Source organism: Acartia tonsa, chromosome 3 (assembly GCF_053477335.1).
Source record: "Acartia tonsa isolate MP-2025a chromosome 3, ASM5347733v1, whole genome shotgun sequence".
Taxonomy (NCBI): domain Eukaryota; kingdom Metazoa; phylum Arthropoda; class Copepoda; order Calanoida; family Acartiidae; genus Acartia; species Acartia tonsa.
Genome location: NC_137262.1, coordinates 10,909,709 through 10,934,454, shown reverse-complemented (window position 1 = coordinate 10,934,454; position 24,746 = coordinate 10,909,709). Strand labels below are relative to the sequence as shown.

Below are 24,746 nucleotides of genomic sequence, written 5' to 3'. Positions count from 1 at the left end.
AATGTCCCTGTTAATAGTTCAATAGACTACCTAAAAAGTAAAATATAACAAGGATGACAACATCCATAAAAGCAAGGCTCTGAAATGGAAGGACAAACGAACATTAACACTTGAGTAGAGTGTCAGAACTCAATAATCAAATATAAATGTATTAAAGTCGTACGAAACAAAATTGTAAGTAGATCTGTTGAAAAACTGCCTAAATACAGGATATTGTTCAAGGACATACTAACATTTTTAAGACTGGATCATAGAGATGCTTCGTCTATAACAATGTACATTTTTGTCCTAGGAATCAGTATTCCAAAAATCAGACCAATCTGATAATTTTATCACATAAAAAATTGTTCCTAAAAAGTTAAAAAGCAACATGTTTAAAGTGGACGTACGGACTTTCTGGTAACGATTATAGAGTTGCTTCGCTTTCTAACTCGTACCTAACTCCTATAGAAATCATAATTCAAAGTTTAAAATCGATAGGACAATTCATGTTTAAATTAACGAAAAGAGCTAGCCGTTACGGACTGACGGACCGACCCTAATTATAGAAAAGCTTCCCTTTTAAAAAGTACATAAAGAAAAAAATATTGTTCAATAATACCTCTTTTTCAATTTACTTTATTAACCTCAGCCAACGATATCTTGTTTTTTATGGGGTTAGAGCACTGATACTCGTGTTTTATCAGAATAAAATGTGTCTATCTTAGCTGGAGGTAACCCCTCCCTCCCCCCTCCCCTCTCCAAATCAACTTTGCAAAGCAAAGCAACTCTATAATTTTAATGATATACCAAGCTTGATTCACTTCTACAAGCGACAAATAGATTGAAGATGACTGCTAAAATCGAAATATATATTTAAGTACTAGAATAGTGTACTTTTTTGGATAGGTTGAAAAACATACTAACTTGAAAAATCTTATAGTTTGCAAACTCGTTTGATATAAATAGATTAGTGTGATATTCTCAGCTACTGTTAGATATAGAAAGATGTTTTTCTGAGAATCTACTTAGTAACTCACTTTGTCAGTCTGTCCGCCCGTTTTTCAGCTCGACTATTGTTTTAATTAAATTAGGATTCTAAAATGTTCTAAATGCTTTTGTATGTTGTCATCCTTATTGATTTTTCTTGAAAGATTTTTAAGGATTTTCTGCAGAAAATTAATATTTTAAATAAAAAGCACATCATGCTTTGTAAAACGTATGCAATAATAAAAACTTTTGCATTAACTTTAGATTTTTTATAAATACCAGAAAATGTTTTATAAAAGGGAAGGAACCATAAGATTCATACAATTTATGATACAAAATCATTTAAAGGAAAAAAGATTTTCTTAACAATATCTTTTGTGACAAGAAAACCATCGAATTTTTCGCCAATATACTTTGAGCTTAAATTCTAAAACAAAGTCGACTTGACAAAGCCTCGAACTTCATATGAGACATTTGGAGTTTGGAGAATTAAAATTCAAACCCATTGCGCTATTCGTGGATGTCCTTATTCTTGTACATTGTACAAACATTCGTTTCGTTCCTAATATTAAAAATATGTTATTTTTTAATCATAATTATTAATGTGAGAGGTTTCGCGAATCGCCGAAATAAATATTATTATTTAATAATCTTTTAATATATTTTTTAACGAACGCAATTACATTTTCTAACAATTAAAATAAAGTTTTATAAATATTTCATATTTTTTATTAATATATAATAGTAAACGATTCAAATGAAACTAATAAAATATATAATTATTACAAATATTTATATTATCACAGATTTTTAGGACAACAGGAAAAAACAAAACGAGATTCATTTTTTATTAATAAGCCAGGGCTTCAGGCTGATATTCCGGGGAGAGGGCATCGCTCAACGGCGGAGACGGGAAACAAGTGTCGGAGACGGCACCATTTGAAGTTGGCGGCATAAAGTCCGCGTGATGGCGGGGTGGTGATGGGAAGGGGTGTTGTGGCGGTGATGGGTAGCTGGAATAGTATTCTGGCTGGTCATAGGCGTTGGCGTAGGATGGGAAACTGCCGGGCGGCGGCGGGTAGCTGGGGAACGGCTGGGGTCCGGCACCAAACATTGGATGCAGCACGCCACGATGGAAACCGCCGGCGGCGGCCATAAATCTGTACTGGTGCATCCTCTTCTCCTTGCTGCGCTTGTTCTGGAACCAAACCTGGATAACTCTCATGGTGAGGCCTGTGTCTTTGGCCATCTGTTCACGCATCAACCTTGTAGGCTTGGGAGATTGGTTGAAAACATTCTTAAGAACTTCTAACTGTTTGGATGAGATATTTGTGCGGGGTCCGCGTCTCTTGCCATCCTTGCCTTCCTTCTTGTCATCGTCATTTTCCTTATCTTCTTCGGTTTCAGACCCGTCATTATCATCTTTCTCATTCTCGGGTGATTCTGGCTCTTTTACATCATCAACTGGTGACTTAATAACTTCGTCAGCAGGCTTGGCAAAGCCTTCAATGCACTCCATAAAGTCTTTTTCACAAAGCAGATTGCCATAATGGTCCTGGCCCATGCGCATGCCTTTCTCAAGTCGCTGGCAGCACTTGGCACATGCAAAGCAGGCAAGGTGGAATCTAAACACTCCCAAACTTTGGATATCCTCGTTTTTGTTGAATGTACCGTTGCAGGCGGTGCATCTGGGTGTCAGCAGGCGGCTGTAGTCCTCCTTGCAGTAAACGGACCCGTTCCAGAGGAAACAGGATGAATCCAGGGGTGTGGCACACGCCTGGCAGCGCATACAGGCCTCGTGCAGGTATAATTCACCAGCCTTGACAACGTTATCGTCAAGTATTTTCAATCTACAAGAGTAGCACTCCATTTTTATGTATATATTTGATAATATTAGAAATAAATGTCTTTAAATGTATATGTCTTAACCAACGAAGGGTTGAACAAAAACTGAATGTCTTGTATGTAAAGGGGTGAGAGGAGAGTTGAGCTCAGATGATAAGAAGTATTCCTCTGCCAGCCCAGGGCTTTAACTTTCCCCTTTATACCCACACTTTCTTTTCCCAAATTTACCCCAACCCCAAGTTCCTTTCCCCTTAAGTTTATCTTCTGCGCCCCCTCTCCCCTTTATCCCCTACCTTGGGTAAAAGTGACCAACCAATGGGAGGCGAGTATTGCGCCCACAGAGGAGGGGCTTATTATGGAAGCTGGTTTTAAGCCAAACTGTGTTGAGAGTATAAATAGATATATTATGTACATGATATAATCTCTCCCTTTCTCGTATTCTTCTCTTCTTTATCAAATATTCATAGCTCAAAAAAATAATATGGGGGGATAACGGGGGAAAAGATGTTTATTAAATATTAACAAAAATTTCAATGCACTTTTACTCATGCAGTAAAGGAATATTTTAGCTTAAGAAATAAGTTTTTCTTTTTGGCCAATATAGATTTTTTAGAATTTGATTTGTTTCTCTTATGTCAAAATTTGTACAATAAAATACATAGAGCAAAATATTAAGAAGAGTATGACTAGAACAGTAAATTTTCAAATTCTGTTTTTGATTAAATCTTTTTAGAAAGACTTTTTTTGTAGTATTACATGAATAATTTTTAAGGGGTAATATAGTTTATAAAATAAAATATAATAGTTGCAATATTATAAATAGCAAAGCTTCTCTGCAAATTTGGAATAAATGTCCGTATGACTGTCTGACGGTGAGTTAAACTTCAAGAATGTATTCTTCATTTGTCTTTCTTTTGTATATGTTGTTTATTATAATTCTTGACATTATGATAATACAACTCTTTTTTATAAATTTGTGTTGATCTTAAACTTTTTTTGTGAAGATGATTAAAGTCTCTTAACAGATTATGACGTCATACGATAAAGTAACCAATTAGAGGCCAGCATAAATTTTACTATTGGTCAATTTCAGTGTATACTGGCCTCTCATTGGCTATTCTATCGTATGATGTCATAATCTGTTATGGGACTTTAATCATCTTCTTTTTTTCTGAATTTTTTTTTTCAAGATAAGGTCTTTAGCTTGTGAATGCTGCGCTACTTATAGATAAAACTGTCCTTGATATAATATTATTCAAGCCAAATATCGCATTACAAGAGCTAAGCCTCTGGATTCAATAAACGTGGCTATTGTTCAGTTTATGTTCACTGCAGTTTTACCAAACTCTAAATAACATAAGTTCATACAGAGGGAAAAAATTCACAAAAGTTGGATATTTTTTCAATTTGTGCAACCAAAAAAGGATTTTTCAAAAGAAAATGAGTAGAATCCATTAACCTTATGATTCTAACTTAATCTAACATAAAATAACCAACAATTTTTTTCAATTGTTAGTTTGTGTTACCTAATAAATCGAGTTTGTTAACAATTTTAAGGTTACTATGATAAAATCATTATTTTTTGTTATAATAAAAGAATAGTTTTTTTTTAAAGAACTACATGAGATAGAACAATATCGCATCTTCTTATAAACAGCTTTCTGCGGATAGGAAAATGTACAAAACTGGTTTAATATTATGATAGTACATTTTTATATTTGTAGAAAACTTAATATCATACGATACGATACATGATTTTTTCAGTGTGCCTGAGAACCAGTTCTCATCCACCGGATATTGATCGGTTTCGAAGCCAATCTGGAAATTATTTTCCACTGTGCAGCGGGGGATATCAACGCTTGACGCCTTTTTGACAGCTTGTGGGATTGACAATTTTCTGTGACAGCACAAAAAAAAGTTAGACACCAAATTTTACCTGCTGCAAAAAAAATGGCTAAAAAAGGAGCCAAATTTTGCAAACATTTTTTTTATGGACTTTACTTTGCATTGAAAATGAACAGAGGATTTTAAATGTCATATTATCTCGTCACTTTTAAATTGAAATGTTTTTTTTTTGTGGGTAATAGTCTTTAAACATTAAAGGCACTAATTTTATTTACTAAGTATATTTGCGATTACTTTTATTTAATAGATTTTTCCAATTTTTTACAAAAGGGCCTGCTTCATTGCTTCAAGATCCATGTCAGATCTATATAGGAAATAAATGTCTATAAATGAGCTCAAGTTTTCCAAGGAATAAATGTATAAAACTCATAGTGCTCCAATAATCCATAATAAACTCTCATTGCCCAGAACAATAAAACCCAATATTTTACTTTATTAAGAATAAATTAATTTTTTTTATTTCATCTTGCTATTTACATAATATTGAAGTATTTTATTACTATTCTTAAAAAAGAAAATTTAAATTTATAATGTAGTAAATTTAAGAAAACTTAGTTTTAAAATGAGTTGATTCTAGCGCCCCTCCCTAATGTGACCAAATTTTGAAACAAAAATTAAAAACATTTTAACCCTTTCCTGACGGTTATAAAAAATATATATTGGAAAATAAATTCCGTATTTAAATTGCATTTTTGAAAGAATGAAAATGGCTTTATTATAAATACGTATTTGAAGATTAAATTAAGAAATCAAAAGAAAATGGAAGAAAAAGCAAGTTAGAGAGAGTTTTTTTTTTTAAAACAAGAAAACGCTAAGGCAGAATGTTAATACGTTCATAGTATCAAAGGCTTTTATTATGAAATAAATAACTAAAATCAGCCGGACAGAAATTCTAACGTAAGTAGTTGAACTTGAAGTAATCTTTATGTGTAAGTTAATATATTTATCTCTTTCTATTCTAAATTCATAAGAATATCTTAAACTAGCGGATGTGTACCTAGCATCCAGGGGCTTTCAATTAAAAGGGGCAGAAACAGGCTAGAAAAAATAGCTCAAAACCATCTGAAAATGAAATAGCCTAAGACCATCATGAGGGAACCTTTTAAAGCTTACCTAAACTAGAGAACCCAATTGCTTCAGTAGTTATTGAGATCTTAACCTTCATAAAAAAAGTGGAAAAACATATTTTTGCAGACAGACTGACGGGCCAATTGAGATGCAGAGTAGATGCTCATCACCCTGTAAAATTTTACCAGGGAAAAATTCATCTTTCTATCAATCAAATGACAATCAGAGCATTACCGATAGACTGACAGACCAGGTAAATTATATAATGGATGCTTATTTGTAAAGGAGAACCATATCGATTCTGCGTTTATATAGATCTTTTAGTACAGACAGACACACACACATACACACCGAGATCCTTTTACTTTATTTTAAGGACTAAAGGCTAGACTTCTATTTTCAATAGAAGAAAAGGCACATTTCCCTACAGAAATTGATGTCATCTGGAGGGTTACAGACAGACTAACCGACTAAATAAGGTAGAGAGTAGATTCATCTATCAGGAAAATCTTCTCTAGAAAAAATCTGAAGTGATCGTCTATCTAATTTAGAATTTGATAAATAAAATTTTTACATTTTAAATTAAATGCCTTGCAAGGTATTTCCGACAGGCTGATGGAATAAGTAAATCACATATTGGAAGCTTAAAGGTATAGGGTATATTCTCAAAACCGTCTATCTTTAATAGCAGATGGTGAATTATGTTATACCCTCAGACGGACATTTCTAATTAAAGAGAGCGTAAAAAATATCTTTTATAACTGAAGAGAAATTCACGTTTACTTCTTTACGGTTTCTTTCAGACAGACAGACAGACATTTCAATTAGAGTACCAAGAAACATATGATAATATCCATAAACTTTGTGAAGTTAATAAAATCTAATAAGATAGAAAATGTGGTTAAAACATTAGATGTCAATAGAAATATATACAGTAAACTTAAAACATAAAATACCATAAAATCTAATTACTAAAACTTTAGCATAATGAACGGACTGACTGACAAAGTTAATTAAATATATATGATGCTTTTTAGTCAGCGAAATCCTCACAGACAAATTTGCTTTTCATTTTTAATTTTAAGTAAATCATAATTCTGATTTTGTACCAGACAGACATACAAAGTTCAAGTAAGATTTTCTGCTAAAATATTTTTTAGTAGAGAAGCTACTCTATAATTCATAATATAATAATTTTTCCTAATAACTCGGACCCTAAGGCGGCCTGAGGCCGCTTCGTCATATCTTAATAATTGCATTAGCCTTCTACCTTTCCAGTACGGATATTTAATATTCTCAAGAGCACTACAGACCAGCGAACAACGTGAGCTGTAGGCTAGTATATAATATTTTAAGGATATTTTATCCTGTACCTTCTATGGAATATTGAGTTGCTAATCTTTCTTGATTATACCTTTTTGTATCATGAATCATGGCAATCAAACCTTTTGGAAATCATGTTATTTTAGGTTTGTTATTCCCTAGTAGAGCGGTTCGAGGGATTTACAAGGAATTTTCATGTTAGGTTTTTGATTAATAGGATGGTTCTTAAATGCCTAAATTTGGAGCAGAATTATTTGTTACTGATAGACAAACATACCCTAAATTAAGGTAGAAAAGATTCGCTTTTAAAAGACAAAGGTAAAAATATCATTAGTATGTAAATGTGTTTGTGAGGCGTGGTGTGTTTGTGTGTATGAAGGATGTGTATGGGTGTTTGTGTGCGTGCGTGTGTGTGAAGGGCGTGTATGGGTGTTTGTATGTGTGTGTGTGTGAGGGGCGTGTATGGGTGTGTGCGTGAGTGCGTGCGTGGTATCCTATAAATAATTGTCACCTTGTGTCTAGACAAATTTGTCACCAGAAGAGGAAATATATTTAAATAAGCATTTGTCACCGCTTAAAACAATATCTAAATGCACGGCTACTCTGTAATTAACTGCGTGTCTGTTTTGTGTCACGTTTAGCTTAAGTAGGTGGTGGCATTTTCAAAGTAATTGTTATTCGTATTATGGACAGCGTTCCGCGGATATCAAAAAAGAACAATTATTAATATTAAACCAGTTTTATTTCATTATTTGTGAAAAATTGTCTGTCATACGATGCTATAACTGATTTTTCAGTATGGCTTAGAACCGGTACTTATCCAGCAGATATTGATGGGTTCGAAGCCATGCTGGAAACTGAATCAAAGTGTTTTATATTCTTTTTTCTTGTTTATTTTTCGCTATCTCTAGCTTGCTTTTAGACTCAAGCCACAACTTGAACCCGTAGAAGCTTCCCTAAAAAGTAGACAAATTGAAACAAAAACATACTTTTAACTAAAAGTTCTGAATGAATATGAAATAGCTTCGCTAACTCTAAAATTATTACTCTTGTTGATAGTACCTTGACAAGATGACAAAAACGGAGACTAGTTTTTCCATAACAGTTAGAGAAAACATAATTTGATTACTTGCTTTTAGACAAGGGTGTAACTACCATTTTTATACAGTGTTAGTACATACAGGGTATTATTGCTTGGAATCAATATCTTAGTATAGCTTTGAAACCGATTAAAATCCGCTGGATTAGAACCAGGTCTCGGCCATACCGAAAAATCAAGTATAGCACAGACAGATTTCCGTAGATATTAAAATGAAAAATGATAAGATTAATACCAGTTTTGATTATAATTTATTGTTTTAATATCCGCGGAAAGATTCGATACTAACAATTAAATTCTCTGAAGGTTGCCTTCATTATACCTACAGCTGTTATAAAAAAGATCACTGTCAAAATAACTTATTTAAAACGTTAAAAACAAGAACTTTTGAAGGCTAAGAACCCTCACTAAACTCCCCATGTAAACGCTCGATAGCTTCCGTGTTTTATATATTTGTTTATGATAAAACAAAGAAATTAAAATCATGCAATCTTTCAAATTTTATCATATTTCAAAATAGAACAATAAAAATGTAAATATCAATCAAAATTTCGCAAATTTTTTAGTGAATTTGCAAATTATTTGCGTGATAAGAAAACTTTTTTACGTGTCGCAAAATTATTTAAACCGATTAATTTCAAGACATAAAAGTATCTTTATTTTTTAAATGTCGATATAAATTAGTAAGTTTAGAATTTAATAAGCAAATTTTCTCAGGGAGTAAGGGAAGGGACAATGGATCGAATATTCAATTTTTAGGAGTCTCAGACTTTGGGTACTGGCTTAAAGGGAATGTGCAAGAATTTAGCAGTTTCTGTCTGACTTTGGGTACTAGCGCACAGAATGCCGCTAACTCGTTTGTTAGTTTTGAATATTGCAGACAAGTATCAATAAACTTAATTTGTTATGATGTGGCTGGTTTTAACAATTTTTTTCTCTCCAGAAATTATCATTTCATAGATAAAAATTTTACTGTGATATTTGTTTAATAAACAATTTAAGAATCCAATTAAATTTTGGGTTATGGGTTGAATGGGTTCCAGGGAGATTTATCTAGTTTGAATTACATAATGGTTACGTCAGTCTGATGTGCTGGTAATATAATTTTCAAATGAATGCTTTTTGTTTGAACTTTCTTCTTATTTTATTATTTTCTGTATTTTATTAACTCTCCCTTTAAAATTTCCTACATATTTTCTGGATTAATCTGGATTTCAAGGTCTTTCAGCAAATACTCTTAAATTGAATTAATTGCCCATTGTCCCCTCCCTTACTCCCTGAAATTTTCTACATGTAATTCATTGATTTATATTTATTTATCTACTTTTCAAACAACATTTTTTGCCTTTATAGTTTTACAAATTTCTTTATTTTCACTTATCTGTAAGTTAAATTAATATGATTTATGTCATTTAGACTGAAGAGGGTGCCATGTTCATCGAAATATATTTTTTAAATAATAACTTAGATGAAACAGACTTTTTCATTCAGTGAATTTATCTTATAGATCTACCTTGAATTGCTTCATTCTGTAACTTTTTCTCACTCTTTATTTATCCATTACTCTTTTTCACATAAGAATAGCCGTGATAGACATTTTCACAATAGCCTACCAGTATATCAACATTAGTTCATGTCTATGTTGTTCATTGTCTGGGCTCGGCAGCCAGCGTAAGTAATCAGAAAACCGCAGGGAAATCGACTTTAGAAATAAAATAATCTTAAGAACTAATTAAGTTCCTTACATGCCGATCCATCCGTCCAGTAAACTGTTTGGGATACAAAAATAGGTTGAAATTGGCGGCTAATGCTCGACTGCCGAGCCCATACTATTGTACAACCAGTACCCATAGCGAATTAGTGGAAGATATTTGGGTTTACCTCAAAGCCTCCCGACTATATTGGTTTCCAGCAGTGGTAAGATTACAAAACTGACCCCCCTACTATTTGTAACCCCCTCCCACCCGAAACTCGACCCTTAAATATTATCCCTAAAAGTTTTTTGGACCAAAAATATACTGTGAGAAGCATCTATGCATATAAAAGAGTGGACATTTATTATCAAAACAACTCCTCTGTGAACAAGATGACAGATTTCAAAAGTTTAATCCATAGACAAAATGTTTGTAGATTTAATTGGATATTCAACTAACTCATTTAATTTTAAGTCAACCTTTTTTACATAAAAGTAATAGGATGTTTGTCTGTCTTGTTTGTGTGTGTACTGAGGGATCTCGCTAACCACTGGACCGATATTGTTCTCCTTTACAGAGAGGCTTCTTATAGGTCCAGGTAAGGTTTATAACTATTTTGGGGTAAGAAAGAGAAATCAGTTGTTATTTTTTGTAATCATAAAAATTGTTTGTCACTTTTACTCTTTTTGTGATTACTCTATGGTTGTATTTCTGCCTCCTATTGGGTTATGGCTCCGACCAAATAGAAAAAATCTTCCCTAACTCTTTCTCTCCACCACTAAAAAATATTTTTTACCCATGGAAAATTTAGGGAGAACATTTCAGGGTCTTTGGATGTAATGTATCTTTTTTTTAAAGGTACGGGGTGGGGCAGGGGACGATGGTTATGTTCTCATTAATATATAATGCCATTAAAAAGAGGTATAAAACCCGCATGGACTCTAGAGGGGCTATCCCAAGGTTATATACTTATTTAACTTCCCTTGGGAAAATTGCTTGCAATTTTTAAAGTCAAATGCAAGTTTCAGTTACCATCAATAAAAAATATCATGCAAACTCCATGTCAATATGTTAATTAGGATCTCTGAAACTATTAAAACTTGAGTTTATATTTTAAAGAGTATATTTAGATTTATTTTCAAGTTTTCAAATTAACTTTTCTTATCAAACGAATGTTTCTTTTTTATTCTACAAAAAAACAGATTGCGAACAGAAAAATTGTTTTATAAAGAAGCACTGAATTCTACAAAATACACCTACAATATTTATTAAGGCTAGAAAAGCTTCGCTTCTAAAAAGCTAACGCAACAACCAAACATACACAAACAACAACAACACCATCACAGCATTGGTTGTTGACAAATATGCACATGTCCTTGAACAGTTAATTTCACAACATTTGTCGTCGCTACAGAAATAAAGGTGGCGACCCACTGGTTTTACTTTCACCAACTTTGGAAAAAAGTAATTTGTTTGGGTTGAAGTTTTTTAGTAGTTTGTCCTTTTTGCATATTACTGTTTTTTTTGTAAAGGTCATTTTTTATGTCCTTAAATAGCAAATTATTTTGTAAAAAGATCCTTAAAAGAAAGAAATATTGACGATTTTTTTTGTAAGATTAATGTATTGTTTAAACAACAAAAATACCGTTTTGAAATTTTGTGATAGACAGACTTAAAAATGTTAAAAATCTATCAAATTTATTTAGATTTTGCATCTTTAATTTTTATAGGAAAAAGTCAATTGGAAGAGGAATTTATTGAAATTCTATTTAAATCCAAAACAACCTGTTAGCTAATGATCTAAGAAAAGTTTTGGAGTATAAATAGAGTGATATAACGCTCTTTTTTAAACTCGATGTTAGGAAAAAGTAAAAAAGAATAATAGAATCACTGTTTAATGGATTTCTCTAGGAGAAATATGAATCTAAAGTTTCTTGGAGATGTTCTCTTGGCCAAAAAGCATTTAGTCTGTAACTAACTTGGACCGTCAGTCTGTTGGACATGATATTTTATTTTTCTCATCTGTTTTTAAATATATAAAGTTTAAATTTCTTGAAAAGATTGTATATGTATACCAAAGAGCATCTTCTCTAAAACTATTATCCATCCAACTGTCTGTACGTACATGATGTTATGTAGAACAATGTGGTTCACTCTGCAGGTTATGACACCATGAATAATAAATGTATATCTGACTAATGAACATCCACTCTGTAACTTAATTTGTCCATCCGTCAAGTTGCATATCCTTAATATGTTTTTGTTTTTATTCATATGCTTTATATTCTTACATGTGTTGTTATCCGTGTTACACTTTCGAAAATCAAAATGGTGGTTCTAATAGTATTTAGTCTAATGCCCAAGGAATCAAATTCTTGTAAATTTAGTAGATTGAGGAGGGGGAGGGGGGAGCGAAAAGCGCATGTTTGTGTAGATTTTATTATGTTAAACTATTTGAACCGTTGCTAAAAACATTCATTTGATTTCCTCATTTATTCCATGCTTGCCCTAAAATGTCCAATAAATTGTTGTAGAAGTAGTTTGAAAAAATGTGTCTACTCCGCCCAATTCTGACTCATTTTTATAGCTAACTTCCATCACCTTTTCTTTGATAAACCTTTTTGTATTTGATATCATTTAACCCTTTATTTATCTATTTATTTTTTTTGTTCGAATAAACCATTTTTGTTCCATATGCCAATAACAAATTGACAACAAGGATAGCAACATTCACAAATAAGAAAACACAAAAAAAAGTAGGAACATAATGACTAAAAGACACTTTATATATATAGAAATGCTGGGCTCTAAAAAATTTAATAATAAAAAAGTACGTTAATGTAAAACAGGTTCACTTATTTATATTGAGCATAAAATGTTAGTTTTTTCTCTAACTGTTTTATTTGAATAAGAAGGAATTTAGACGTTATACATTTAAATGAAGTAAAACACTTAACTTGCTGATGGAACAAGGTTTCTTTGTTGTTAAATTAGGTGCAAAAATGTTGTGCTGTTTTTAAGAAGTGTAGCTATTCTATAACTAATTTATTATTATTTTTATTTTTAGAGAAAAAAAAGTTATGTATCTATTAACACTTAATGGACTTCATTAAGCATAGAAAAGGCTAAGCTTTTAAAAATTGACAATATATTACCGTATGTGTTTTATTACTTATATCTATGGCTTCGTTGCACATTTAGTATATCATCCTTGTTTTTAAAACTGTCAATTATGCTTTGTCCATGCCAAAATTGTTGGTTGAACATTTTTTACAAAACTTTTTGCAAAATCTTTATGCCCATCATGAGCTAAGAATTAAAAAGTTTTCCAAAAAAATCAGTAATTAATTTTTGTAATGCTCAAAGGTATTTGTTGTTTTTTATTATTTTTTATTAAATATATAATTAAACAGAACTATGAAAAATTAAGAACTAAAATATACGCCTCTGTGTAAATGTATAATGTTAATTATTAGTTTAATATTTTGAAAACCATTACTGAAATAGGGAAAACACTGTTATTATTTTATAATGTGTTTTTCCAATGTTTAATTTGTGTATAAATCCCCCAGTAATTAAACTAGGTTAGGTTAGGTAGGGTAGGGTCCCACCTATGGAAATTAGTTTTGCTTTCACAGGATCTAAAGTCCAAACTTATGGAAAGGACTTTAAGCCAGGCAAGTATTGAAATGTTCGACTTTCTGTTTAATTTCTTGTTTTCATTAAAAAAAAGTTTAAACTAATTCTTTTGGTTTCTACACAAGCCAAAGATGAAAGGTCAGGTATAGATTTCTAACTATCTAGCCATAGCAAAAAATGTCCTAATATATAATTTAGCTGCGGCTGAGAGTTGCTGCAGCTGACAATGGATGAGGGTGTCTCAGACAGGGTTTGACTCAGAGTGGGCGATTCTTTCTCGATACCGCCAGTTTTTTTAATTGTTGCAGCTGCAGCCTGCAACTGCAGCTTTGTCTAGTTTTTGTGTTTAGGATGGCGAACATAATAAAATTATATTTTTTTTAAGTTTGAAAAGATGAGAATGAGAAAAGAAGCCTTTTCCCTTTGTTGATGATAACCAAGGCTCTGGGGATATAACATTAAAAAATATTTTTTTTTTGTAAAAAATTTGCCTTAAATAGCTTCTAATTGTAAGAGTTTATAAATGTGTGTAGATTTCACTATCAAACTGTTGGCATTCTGTTGATTTGCATTTCAAAGTTTTTATCGACTATATGGCATTAAATAAAAGTGATCATGATTGACATTTACCAACAAGCCAATTCTCAAATTGCATTATGGACCAATTCGACTATATGCGATTAAATAAAAATTTCCATGGCTTACATATGATTAAAAGAGAACACAGTAATAGTGTCTGACTGATTATGACGTAACAAAAAAATTAGCCAATGAGAGGCCGTTATTGACCAATGGTAAAATTTATAGTGGCCTCTCATTGGCTAATTTTTTTTGTTACGTCATAATCAGTCAGACACTATTACTGTGTTCATTAAAAGATAATATGATAATACATACAAAGCAAAGTTTTGCATGCCATTATCCTTTCCCTCCCTGATAATTAGCAAAACGTAAAGCACAGAGATTTACCAGACTTACAGCAGTCAGATAAACACAGAGTTAGAGGGTAGCGCGGCAAAGATCAAAGGGTTGATGAGGTGCGAACATTATGAGTACAAGGCAGACCCTGTGGAGACATAAGCCCAAGCCATAAAGTAACACAACCACCTAATCTTCTGAAACCATAATAAATCCTCTCGAGAACCTTACCAATTCATTACAATTGGCCTTTACCTTTTTAAAAGTATATTTTATTTATGAGTTAATCTGAATTGTATGTAGAATTAAAAAATATTTCTCTTAGATAAGAAATTAAAATATTTTTTTTTTAATCCCAGCCTTTGTTGCCATTTTGAGGGTTGTTCCCAAAAAAAAAACATAAAACCATTCCATTGCATAACATAGACAGACTTCAATGAAAACAAAAGTTCAGGAGTTGATATTTTTGTGACTTGGGCTAGAATATTAAAGCCACTCTGCTAGACACTCGGCCTCCCGATAATTATAACCTTCAAAGTAATATCATCACCAAAAATGGTTTTAATTGCAGGGAGGGAGTGCTATGTAACATTTCTTAGGGAAGCCAACAGGTTGAGAGGGGGGAGGAGGGGTTCTATTTTAGGCCATTTGTGCATATCCCCGGCGCGCAGGCTTGATCGATTGACCGGAAAAAATTGCCTACCTGATAGCCCCCACCCCCCAATATCTTACATTACCCCCCCCCCCCTAACCAAAAATAGTCCTCACCCTTTTTTTATAGTTTACTAAATATGAATGAATTAAACATAGAAAAGCAATTATAAACTTAGAATAGAATAATAAAATCCGGTAAAAAGTGGGGGGTGGGGGGGACACACGACAAAAATTAAAATTTGTTTCGGCAAATCTTTGTGCATTATTTCGGACTAGATGGATTGATTATTGTCGGCATTGGCTTATGTATATTAATATATTATGGTTTGGAATTAAGTAGAAACTTTATTAGTTTCGTTGGCAGATGGACATAATGGTTATGTAATTTTATGTAAAACCATAACAATATTATATATTTCTTTAAATATACAATATCATATATTTCTTTAAATATAAAATATATTACATATTTCTAAATATTATGCATCTTTATGATAATGTTTTCTTATTTTTATTTAATCCAAAAATCAAGGACAATTTTTCTATATGATTTTTCTATCAATAGTTTGACTACATTTTTGTCTACAAAAGACCAGAAAATCTAATGATAAAATTTTAAACTATTAACCTATTTATATAAGAATTATATTTTTTATGATTAGGCTATAGCGCATCTCGGCTATTGCCTGAGTGTATTTTAAACCAAGGATGACAACATCCATAAAAGCGAAGCACTGAAACGGTAGGACAAACGGACATTAACACTTATATATTGTCACAACTAAATAATCAGAATATAAATATATAAGAGTCGAAGCAAAATTCTAAGTAAATTTGTTTTAAAAAATGCTTTATACAGGATAATGTTTATGGACATACCTACATTTTTAGGACTTGATTATAGAGTTGCTTCGCTTATAACATTATACTTTGTTCTCCCAGGAATCAATATACCAAAAATCAGATCAATCGGATGATTTGATCACATAAAAATTTGTTGTTAAAAAAGTAAAAAAATCAACATGTTTAAAACGGACGTACGGACATTTTGGTAATGATTATAGAGTTGCTACGCTTTCTAAATCGTACCTAACTATTAAAGGAATCACCATGCAAAATTTGAAATCGATAGGACAATCCTAACATGCCTAAATTAACGAAAAAAGCTATCCGTTACGGACGGACATACGGACGGACGGACGGACGGACGGACCGACCCTAATTATAGAAAAGCTTCGCTTTTAATAACACTAAAAATAATCTAAATTTAAATTTAAAACCCTAAATATTGTCTAATAATTTAGATTACCAGATGGAAACACAAAATAGTTTATGAAAATTCTCTTAATTCCCCCCACTTAAAGTTATATATCTTCCATCTCATTTACGGCAGAGTTGTCCAAGAAAAGATTAATGAAAATTGTTCAAGTTATTGGTAATATGGTCCGGCTTTGCCTTTTACAAGAAGCCGCTATATAGATTGGGTGTATAGGCAAACTGGCAAAATGCTTTATTAAACAAGAACAAAGTAACTGGATGTTTGAGTGTATGAGCGTCCAGTAAGATTAATATTTGTCTTAGACAAATAAAAATATGAGGGTAGGTGCTACATAACAACATTGGAGTTACGGAAAGTGTCATGTTTGACGTCATAAAAATACGTCTAAATTCATTTCTTTTTGGGGGGTTTCATTTTCTTCTCATCTCATCCTTCCTTTTTAGACGTATTTTTATGACGTCACATATGACTCTTTCCGTATCTCCAAAACATTAGCCCATTTCATCCTTATGGAGCAAAGTTCCTAGAGGCAATAGGTAAAGTCTTGTAAAAGAAATTGTGTATTTAATTTCTTGATTTTTTGCTTTTATGACCTAGTATGTCTTGCAACAGTATCGTGTCAAAATTCATTTTAGTAAAATTATATGCCATTTTTAAAAACATTTAAACACTGTTTTGAAATAACACCTTATGAAGGGGCTTCCGAACAACGAGGCAACTATCAAAGCAGTGGCCACTCTCAAACATAATTGCTATTAAGATTTATTAAGTATTGATCATCCTTCCACTTTTCTCTTTTACAGGACTTTTAAACTAATGCTTCTCTAAAAATCAATACATCTTACACAAAAAAAAACATTTTGCTTTTAGACATTTATGAAAAAATTTTATAATTTGGAAAATAATTAATATATTTTTTCTATGTATATATTTACCCTAGTTTGATTACACAGAAATTGTAATAATTTGATAATTACCCAAGAATTATAAGAAAGGCCTACCTTATTACCTCCATAAGAAATTAAGGGAAATCTATAAATTTAATCTATATTACATCCTAGCTACTACACCTATAAGCTAAATACCAAACTAAATAGAATCTGTATAGTATCTAGAAAATGTTGTTTAATTTAGTAATGTGTAATTATTTTTGATTGCTTTTAAATATTTTGAATTTTGCAATAAATTGGACGATTTTTATCATATTTAGCCATAGTTTTAATTATCAAAGAGTTGATAGTATTAATTTGATTTTAAAAAAAAGTGAAACATGATTTTTGTAGAGATCTCGTAAACTAAGTATCGTGACAAAGCCCAAATTGTGTCAAAAATGATCCATGTGACGTAATAAAAATGAGGGATTAACCATCTCTTTTTTAGGGGTTTTCTTTTCCACTTCTCCTCTCATCTCCCTCATTTTATTACGTCACATGCATCATTTTTGACGCAAAATAAAGATATTATGTAAAAAAAGAGGTTCAAAAAGTTTATAACAAAAAGTATATTTTTTTTAATGGCTTCAAAACTGATTGATACCCGCTGGACTAGAATCGTATTATAGACATTTTTCCACGAATATCAAAATAAAAAAAACATATTCATTTTTAGCTTTCTGAGATGTTTGTAAATGTACTTGGAATTATGAGATAGATTTAGTATTCCTGCCCCCCCCCCCCCCATATCCACCACACCTTGATAAAAATAAAAGAATATTAAATTTATTACTTATTTGATTAAATTTTCCAGAAAGTTTTTTTTGCAATTAGACATAATCGTCTGTGATAATTATATTCTACTTTTCATAGAAACTAACAAACAAATTCACACTCAAAAAAAACAAGTATTAGTTAAAGCAATCCCAAATTATTTATGTATCTTCGTGGTGGGTATAGAAAATTGGGATATGGTCCCTTTCGTGGCAACGCCCCTTAAGGGACAATTCGTCGTATATTTAAAATGGCTTTTGATAGGTTATTTTAGGTTAGGTTAGGTTATATTGGGTTACGTGATTGCCCCGTAGGATTAGACAATCGGCCACGCAGGGGCTAGAAATAGGAGAAAAGCTACTGTGAAAATACGAAGAAATGCCCTTTAAGGTGCGTTGCCACGAAAAGGACTATACCCGAAAATTGTATTATTTTCAAACAAACCATTACAACAAAGTGGGTTAGTGCTTGTGTGTATTTGTTAGTAGCGAAGCTACTCTATGATTCACTTTGTCTGTCCGTCAGTCAGTAACGCTACTAGGAAAATGTGATTGTCTCAGCTGTTTTTAAAGATAGACAGCTGATTTTTTCTTCCAATATGTAATTTCCTTTGTCCGTCGGTTTGTCAGTAATATGATATAAATATTTAACAATATGTGAGAAAGTTTTAGTGATTCTTTATTTTAACAATTCCTCTTTAAATAACAAGTATTCCCAACAATAATTATTTTGTGCTTCGCTACTTATAGCTGTTGTGATCCTTGTTAATTTTACTTCTACTAATTCAGCTTATAAACACAAAATAGGCTTCAATTGTGGGTTAAAGTTCCAACAAAAATCTCCAAAAAAGAATACAAACAAACAAGAATGCTAACATCAATCAAAGCGAAGCTCAACAAACAAATAAAAAACAAACCAAAATATAGTGACTTTTCTTTTAATATTAATGTAACACTAATTATTGAAAAGCTTCACTCTAAAAAATATGAACTAATAGTTATAATATCTTCTATCTTTGGGAATATTTTAGAAGGATTTTATCAAAGGGGAAAATTACCAATTAGCAAAAAAGTGTTGAAACTATAAGGTAGAAACTAATAGATGCAATAAAGGAAGGATAGCTTCTATGTTGCTTTATGGGAGGTGGGGATTGGTTATTTGAAAGTGGGGAAAGACGGGGGTTAAGATAAAAAGTAGAATTGCCTAAAATAAATCAAGAAGCTTGCTTGAACATGTGTGTGTGTGTGTGTGTGTGTGTGTGTGTGTGTGAGGTGTTCTTTTGTGTGTTTGTGTTGCTACCAGATCAGCAATATTTTATTCTTTTTATGCCCTGTCTCCATCTTTGGTCTTTCTTCTCATTATTTCCACGGCTTGTAAAGATGCAAAGTTTCTCTATAAGTTATTGTCTGTTTCTTTTGGATTTTTCATGGCAAATTTTCTTTTCATTTAATTAAGATTATTTATTTTTTTGTTATTCAATTCTATTTATTTAATTGGTTTGATTTCTTTGTAGTCATTATATTAAAGATATAAATCAAAGATATTGCTAGTCGAAAATAAGGATATTGAGAATAAAACCTTCTCCAGATAATACAGATTTTACTTATTAACTGGCAAATTTAGTTTTTAATTACGGCCTGGGAAAGATAAAACCAACCACTACATGGTTATATTATATACTTTATGTAATTACGTAAGATTGGCTACACTTAAACCTGTAATTGCTTCCCAATGTATTAAGCTGGGCTCGGCAGCCGTGCTTAAGACGTTCATTCAAACCCATTTAGGTACCTATAAGATTTTACGAAAGGGAAAAGGTACCATATTTTAGTTTTATAACAGTTTTAGGAATTTAGCTGATTTTACAATTATAAAACGGAGATTTCCCCATGGCTTACCGGGCGGCTTATTCGTGCTGCCGAGCCCTTGTATAAAGTTTTGCTCTAATTCCACCAAAATTGTTTCACATTTTCCTTAATTATTGATTTACACTAAATTAACTTAATTTCTTTGAAGATTTCCCAGCAAAAATCTTTCCAAAATTTTAACTTTCATATTATCTTTGTCTTTTTGGAGCTTTTTTTGAATAATGTAAATAGTAAAGTGATCAAGACTTAAACTGACCACAAAATTAAGTTCTACCTGTAGATAATGTACTAAATGTCTACTACTTAAAATTGATGAAAAGCTAAATCTAATCTTAGCTAATTAAAGCCTTGGAAGGTCGTATCACTTTAGAATTAAGCCTGAATAGGTGAATTAATTACTTAACCTCTTTTATTCTTTTGCCCCGTAATTTATGTGTTTTCTCTCTTTTGTATTTGTAAATAGTTTTGCATGTAATTACTACGCACCTCTCTCTACAACTCTTGGTCAAAAAAGCTCTCTTCAGCACATGCTATAAAGAATAGAAAATTTAACATAATGGCTGAGTTTTTTAGGAAAGGGAAAACTCAAAGAATCTCTCTATTAATTAAATAATCATACAAATATCAAATATAAGTTAACTAATATAAACTAAATAGGTCTGTTATAATAAAAACCTAACACCATATTAAATTTTAGAAATCTTTCCTTTTCGTTTATATTTCAAATTCTAATCATCAAAAACTAAACAGCCAGAAAGACAGATGAAAGGACAGACAGACGTTGTTCTACTTTGCATTATAGATGTTGTGTTTTTGTTAATATGTGTAATCTACGAAAATACATTAAAGTAAAAGAAAGAGGGGTTATGAGCTATATGTATGTAACTGTCCTCACAGGACGAGGAACCTGTCTCTAATGTATTGGGTCTTTAAATCAGCTAATGTCGTCGGAAATATAAACACTGAATGCAATTTGCCAGTAGACGAAAAGGATCTCCAACACTTTGACAAGGTAGTTGTCTAGATTATACATCTGTACTTATACATTTTTTGGAATCTTCTTTAAACACCTAATGGAACAGCAGGATTTGAACAATGGTTACCTTATTTGTAAAACAATACCCACAAATTAGCACAAGATTTGCCGAAAAATTGAAAAGTTTTTTTTCCTTTAGCTAAAAACGGTTGAAATGAAGATGTAATATTGTATTTGTCTTCTTTTTTTAATTAGTTTAAGTTTTTCATAGCGCAGCTCCTCTAGAAACAACTTATATTCAATTACAAACTAAATTATGATTTCCTGATAATTGATGTAAAAACGATAAGTTGCACACAAAAAAAGAGCATATGTCAAATTTTCTTTTTCATCCAAGATGTTTCCGACTTTGTTATTGTTGCGATTTTCGCACATATATGCCTTTTTTCAAAAGAGGAAAGGGTAAACTATTGATATAGGTCTGGAATAATGTATTAAAAGTTCCCGTTAACCGCTGGACTAAAATAGTTCTTCTAAAAGTAAAGATTTATACATGAAAGGGGAAGGATTATTTTATTTTCTGGGGAAAAGATCAACCCTCCCAAGAGAAACGACTTCCTTTCCCCCCCCCCCCTTCTATCCCAAACAAACAAAAATATTTTTTTTTATATTGAAACAGAAATTTAAGGTGTTAGGGTAACCTCCACCCATCCCCCCCCCCCTTTCGGCCTCTAGGGGCGCAGCTGCAATTGTATATAATATTTTGATTGTATTCCCTGATACAATGTATAAATTGTAATGATAATATTGACTTTCCATTATCTGTATATCAAACATAATTCAATTACCAAAATTACATGTTACACACAAGTTTATGTTATCAGATGGGGTTCAAGAAATTGGGGTTTCGTCAATTTAACAAAAAAAAGTCTACAATGTTCAGGAAATGGACAAATTCTTACCAGGAATCTAAAGGGATAAGACAATGGCCGATAAATTTATGTACATCCCCAATGATTTACCCCATCTTTAGATTACAATTAGTGGTACAAACGTTTTGACACTCAACTTATTGAACCAACCAATCAGAGTTCAATAAAAATCTCCAAAGTTATTAAGCCAACGAATAAGAAAACGTTATTATACAACTATTATTAACAGCCCATTGTCCCCTTCCTACCTGGATTTTTGCCCATGAAAAACTTTCGGGAATAGTCCCTTTCGTAACATCGCCCCATAAGGGGCGATTCGTCGTATTTTTATAGGTTATTTTAGGTTAGGTTAGGTTATACTGGGATAGGTGATTGCCCCACAGGGTTAGGTAATAGGCCCCACAGGGTTAGGTAATTGGCCCCGCAGGGTTAGAGCCTCCCGCAGGGGCTAGAAATAGGAGAAAAGCTACTGTGAAAAATATGAAGAATCGCCGCATAAGGTGAGATGTTAAGAAAGGTACTATACCCAAACTTTCCCCAATTTTTATCTTCATTTTATACAAAGAAGAGCTTTTTCCTATTATAGGATGAATCGCTTAGATGTGAGCAGCTATGATTAATTCAACACTTCTTTTTATACTTTTTCATGTGCACACTAAGAAAATGAAGAAAGGGGTGGTTTTATTAATGTAATGAAGAAACTCCTACCTCAATTGACTTGCCTGCCTTGAACCTAGAATTAACTTGGATACAGTAGTTAACCCAACCCTCACTCCCTCCTAACAAACACAAATGATCAAGCATAACATATTATTATCAAGAAAAAATATCATTAATATAAATTGGCAAAATTATGAGCATATAATAATAATCATATTTTCAATAATAAGGCTGGCTGGGAACCAATTGAAAAAATTTATCATTTAAAGAACATTTAAATTTTCATTATAGACCAAATCAAACTTTGATTTTCAGACAAAGCCTAAATTTTGTTAAAATTGGGTCAAAAATGATCCATGTGACGTAATAAGATGAGGGAGATGAGAGGAGAAGTGGAAAAGAAAACCCCTAAAAAAAGATGGGTAATTCATAATTTTTATTACGTCACATGGATAATTTTTGACACAATTTTAACACAATTTGGGCTTTGTCTGATTTTCAATGAAATAATTTCAGCAAAAGAGAAATTGATTCACAGTTATTATTAATTTCTGTGTTAATCTAATTATAATGTGTTCCTTAAGATCTTACTACACTAATATCTTATAAAGAAGGAGGAAGGGGACATTATGTTTTTCTTATTACTCTAGTCCCCAAAGTTTTATAATAATGTTTTCTTATTCGTTTGTTCAGCAACTTTAAGGACTATTATTGAATTTTGATTGGTTGTTAAGTTGAGTGTCCAAACGTTTCAACGACTTATTGTAATCTACAGAAAGGACAATTTTGTGGATCATCATTGGGGTTGTACCATTGTGTTATCCCTGTCTGTTTGCATTACACTAAACTGCATAACTTAATTTTCTTTCAATTACAATTTTCAATAAAAGCTTATCCCTTCTAAAATCAAATTAAGTAAAATTCCAAAATAAATAGAATAATCTTAATTAATTGAGATCCTATCATTTCATAAATAATTTCAGCTCAATTTGCAAATATGAAATTACCCCCCTTTCACTTTCAGTGTTAATAAATAATATATGTAGAACCAATAAAAGTTAATAAGTTAGAAAGCAGCAATTATGTAGTACAGCAATTATTGCTAATATTTGAAACACTACAATTATTTCAATTGAAATAAGTAAAATGATTAAATGTTAAATAAGAAAGATAACCATCAATAAACATATTGAAAACAATAATTTTTCCTCAAAATATTTTTCTCCTATGTTTCTAAATCAAAAATATATTTGAAAGACCTAAAAGACAGGTATCAAGTATTCCAGGTTTTAAGCTATTTTTAAAAGGTTATTTTACATCATAGTAGAATCACTTGCCCACTTGTGAAACAGTGTAATACCTGCCCTGAACAGATAGCAAGATTCTCTCAAAAATATGGGTCGTTTACAAGATCATATAGGACACGCATAGATACATCCTTCTACTTTATTAGATAAATTTAGTTTAAAAATGTATAATTCATATCTGGATGGTAAAATATTTAAGTTCTCACTCGATTAACACCAAATTATTCGCGTGCTACTGCTTTGTTGTTGAGGGAGTTTAATTTGTTTGAATTCAATTGACCACAAGTACGTAAGCAATCCATTCTAGCGCGAGCATAATAGACCAATTAGAGGTAAACTAATCACAGGAATTATTTTCAAGAAATCAAGTAAACAAAAAATAATGTCTGAATGTTAAAAAATTTAATATTTATATTGATTTTCCTAAATGTTATTTAAAAGGTATTGGCTTAAGTGCTAAATCCTTGAGGTTTTTGTGTCTGATTGGAAGATCTTGGTCACCGCTGCGCTGGGCGATGCCTTCTTTACTGTGAAGTTTATGACAAAGTGCCCCTAGAGGCCTAAAGTGACAAATACGTCATTAAATGATGTAAATGAGGAGTCTATAACTAACTCTATAGTTTCTACATATGTAGAACCATTTCAGGTCAGAACTTTAATTGTTCATCTTCCAACAACTACCTAATTGATCAAAGCTCAGAACATATTATACATATTGAAGAATGTGTAAGTACTAAATATTTCCTCTGGGCGAATGCTATTCCAATTCCTGCTATAATTGATTTCTATACTTTCCATTTCGGAATTGCATCTTGGAAATATTTTCTAAAATTAATTAGTTATCTCGGCAATTATAAGTTGGGCAAGCCAAGTTATCCTAACAGAAAAATTTTTTCTTTGAAAA

At 31.7% G+C, this 24,746-nt stretch overlaps 2 protein-coding genes across 2 annotated transcripts in view; one reads left to right on the top strand and one right to left on the bottom strand.

Moving 5' to 3' along the window:
* The first annotated feature begins 791 nt into the window (after window positions 1-791).
* LOC145313294 (uncharacterized) overlaps window positions 792-24,746 on the top strand; it is a 159,968-nt gene continuing 136,013 nt past the window's right edge. The window contains exon 1 of the mRNA XM_080152622.1: window positions 792-812. The gene's annotated coding sequence lies outside the window, so the exon portion shown is untranslated. The remainder of the gene's footprint in view (window positions 813-24,746) is intronic.
* LOC145313298 (protein lin-11-like) lies at window positions 1,676-2,914 on the bottom strand. The gene has a single exon (XM_080152626.1). The coding sequence runs from the start codon at window positions 2,837-2,839 to the stop codon at window positions 1,820-1,822; it is 1,020 nt and encodes a 339-aa protein (XP_080008752.1). The 5' UTR covers window positions 2,840-2,914; the 3' UTR covers window positions 1,676-1,819.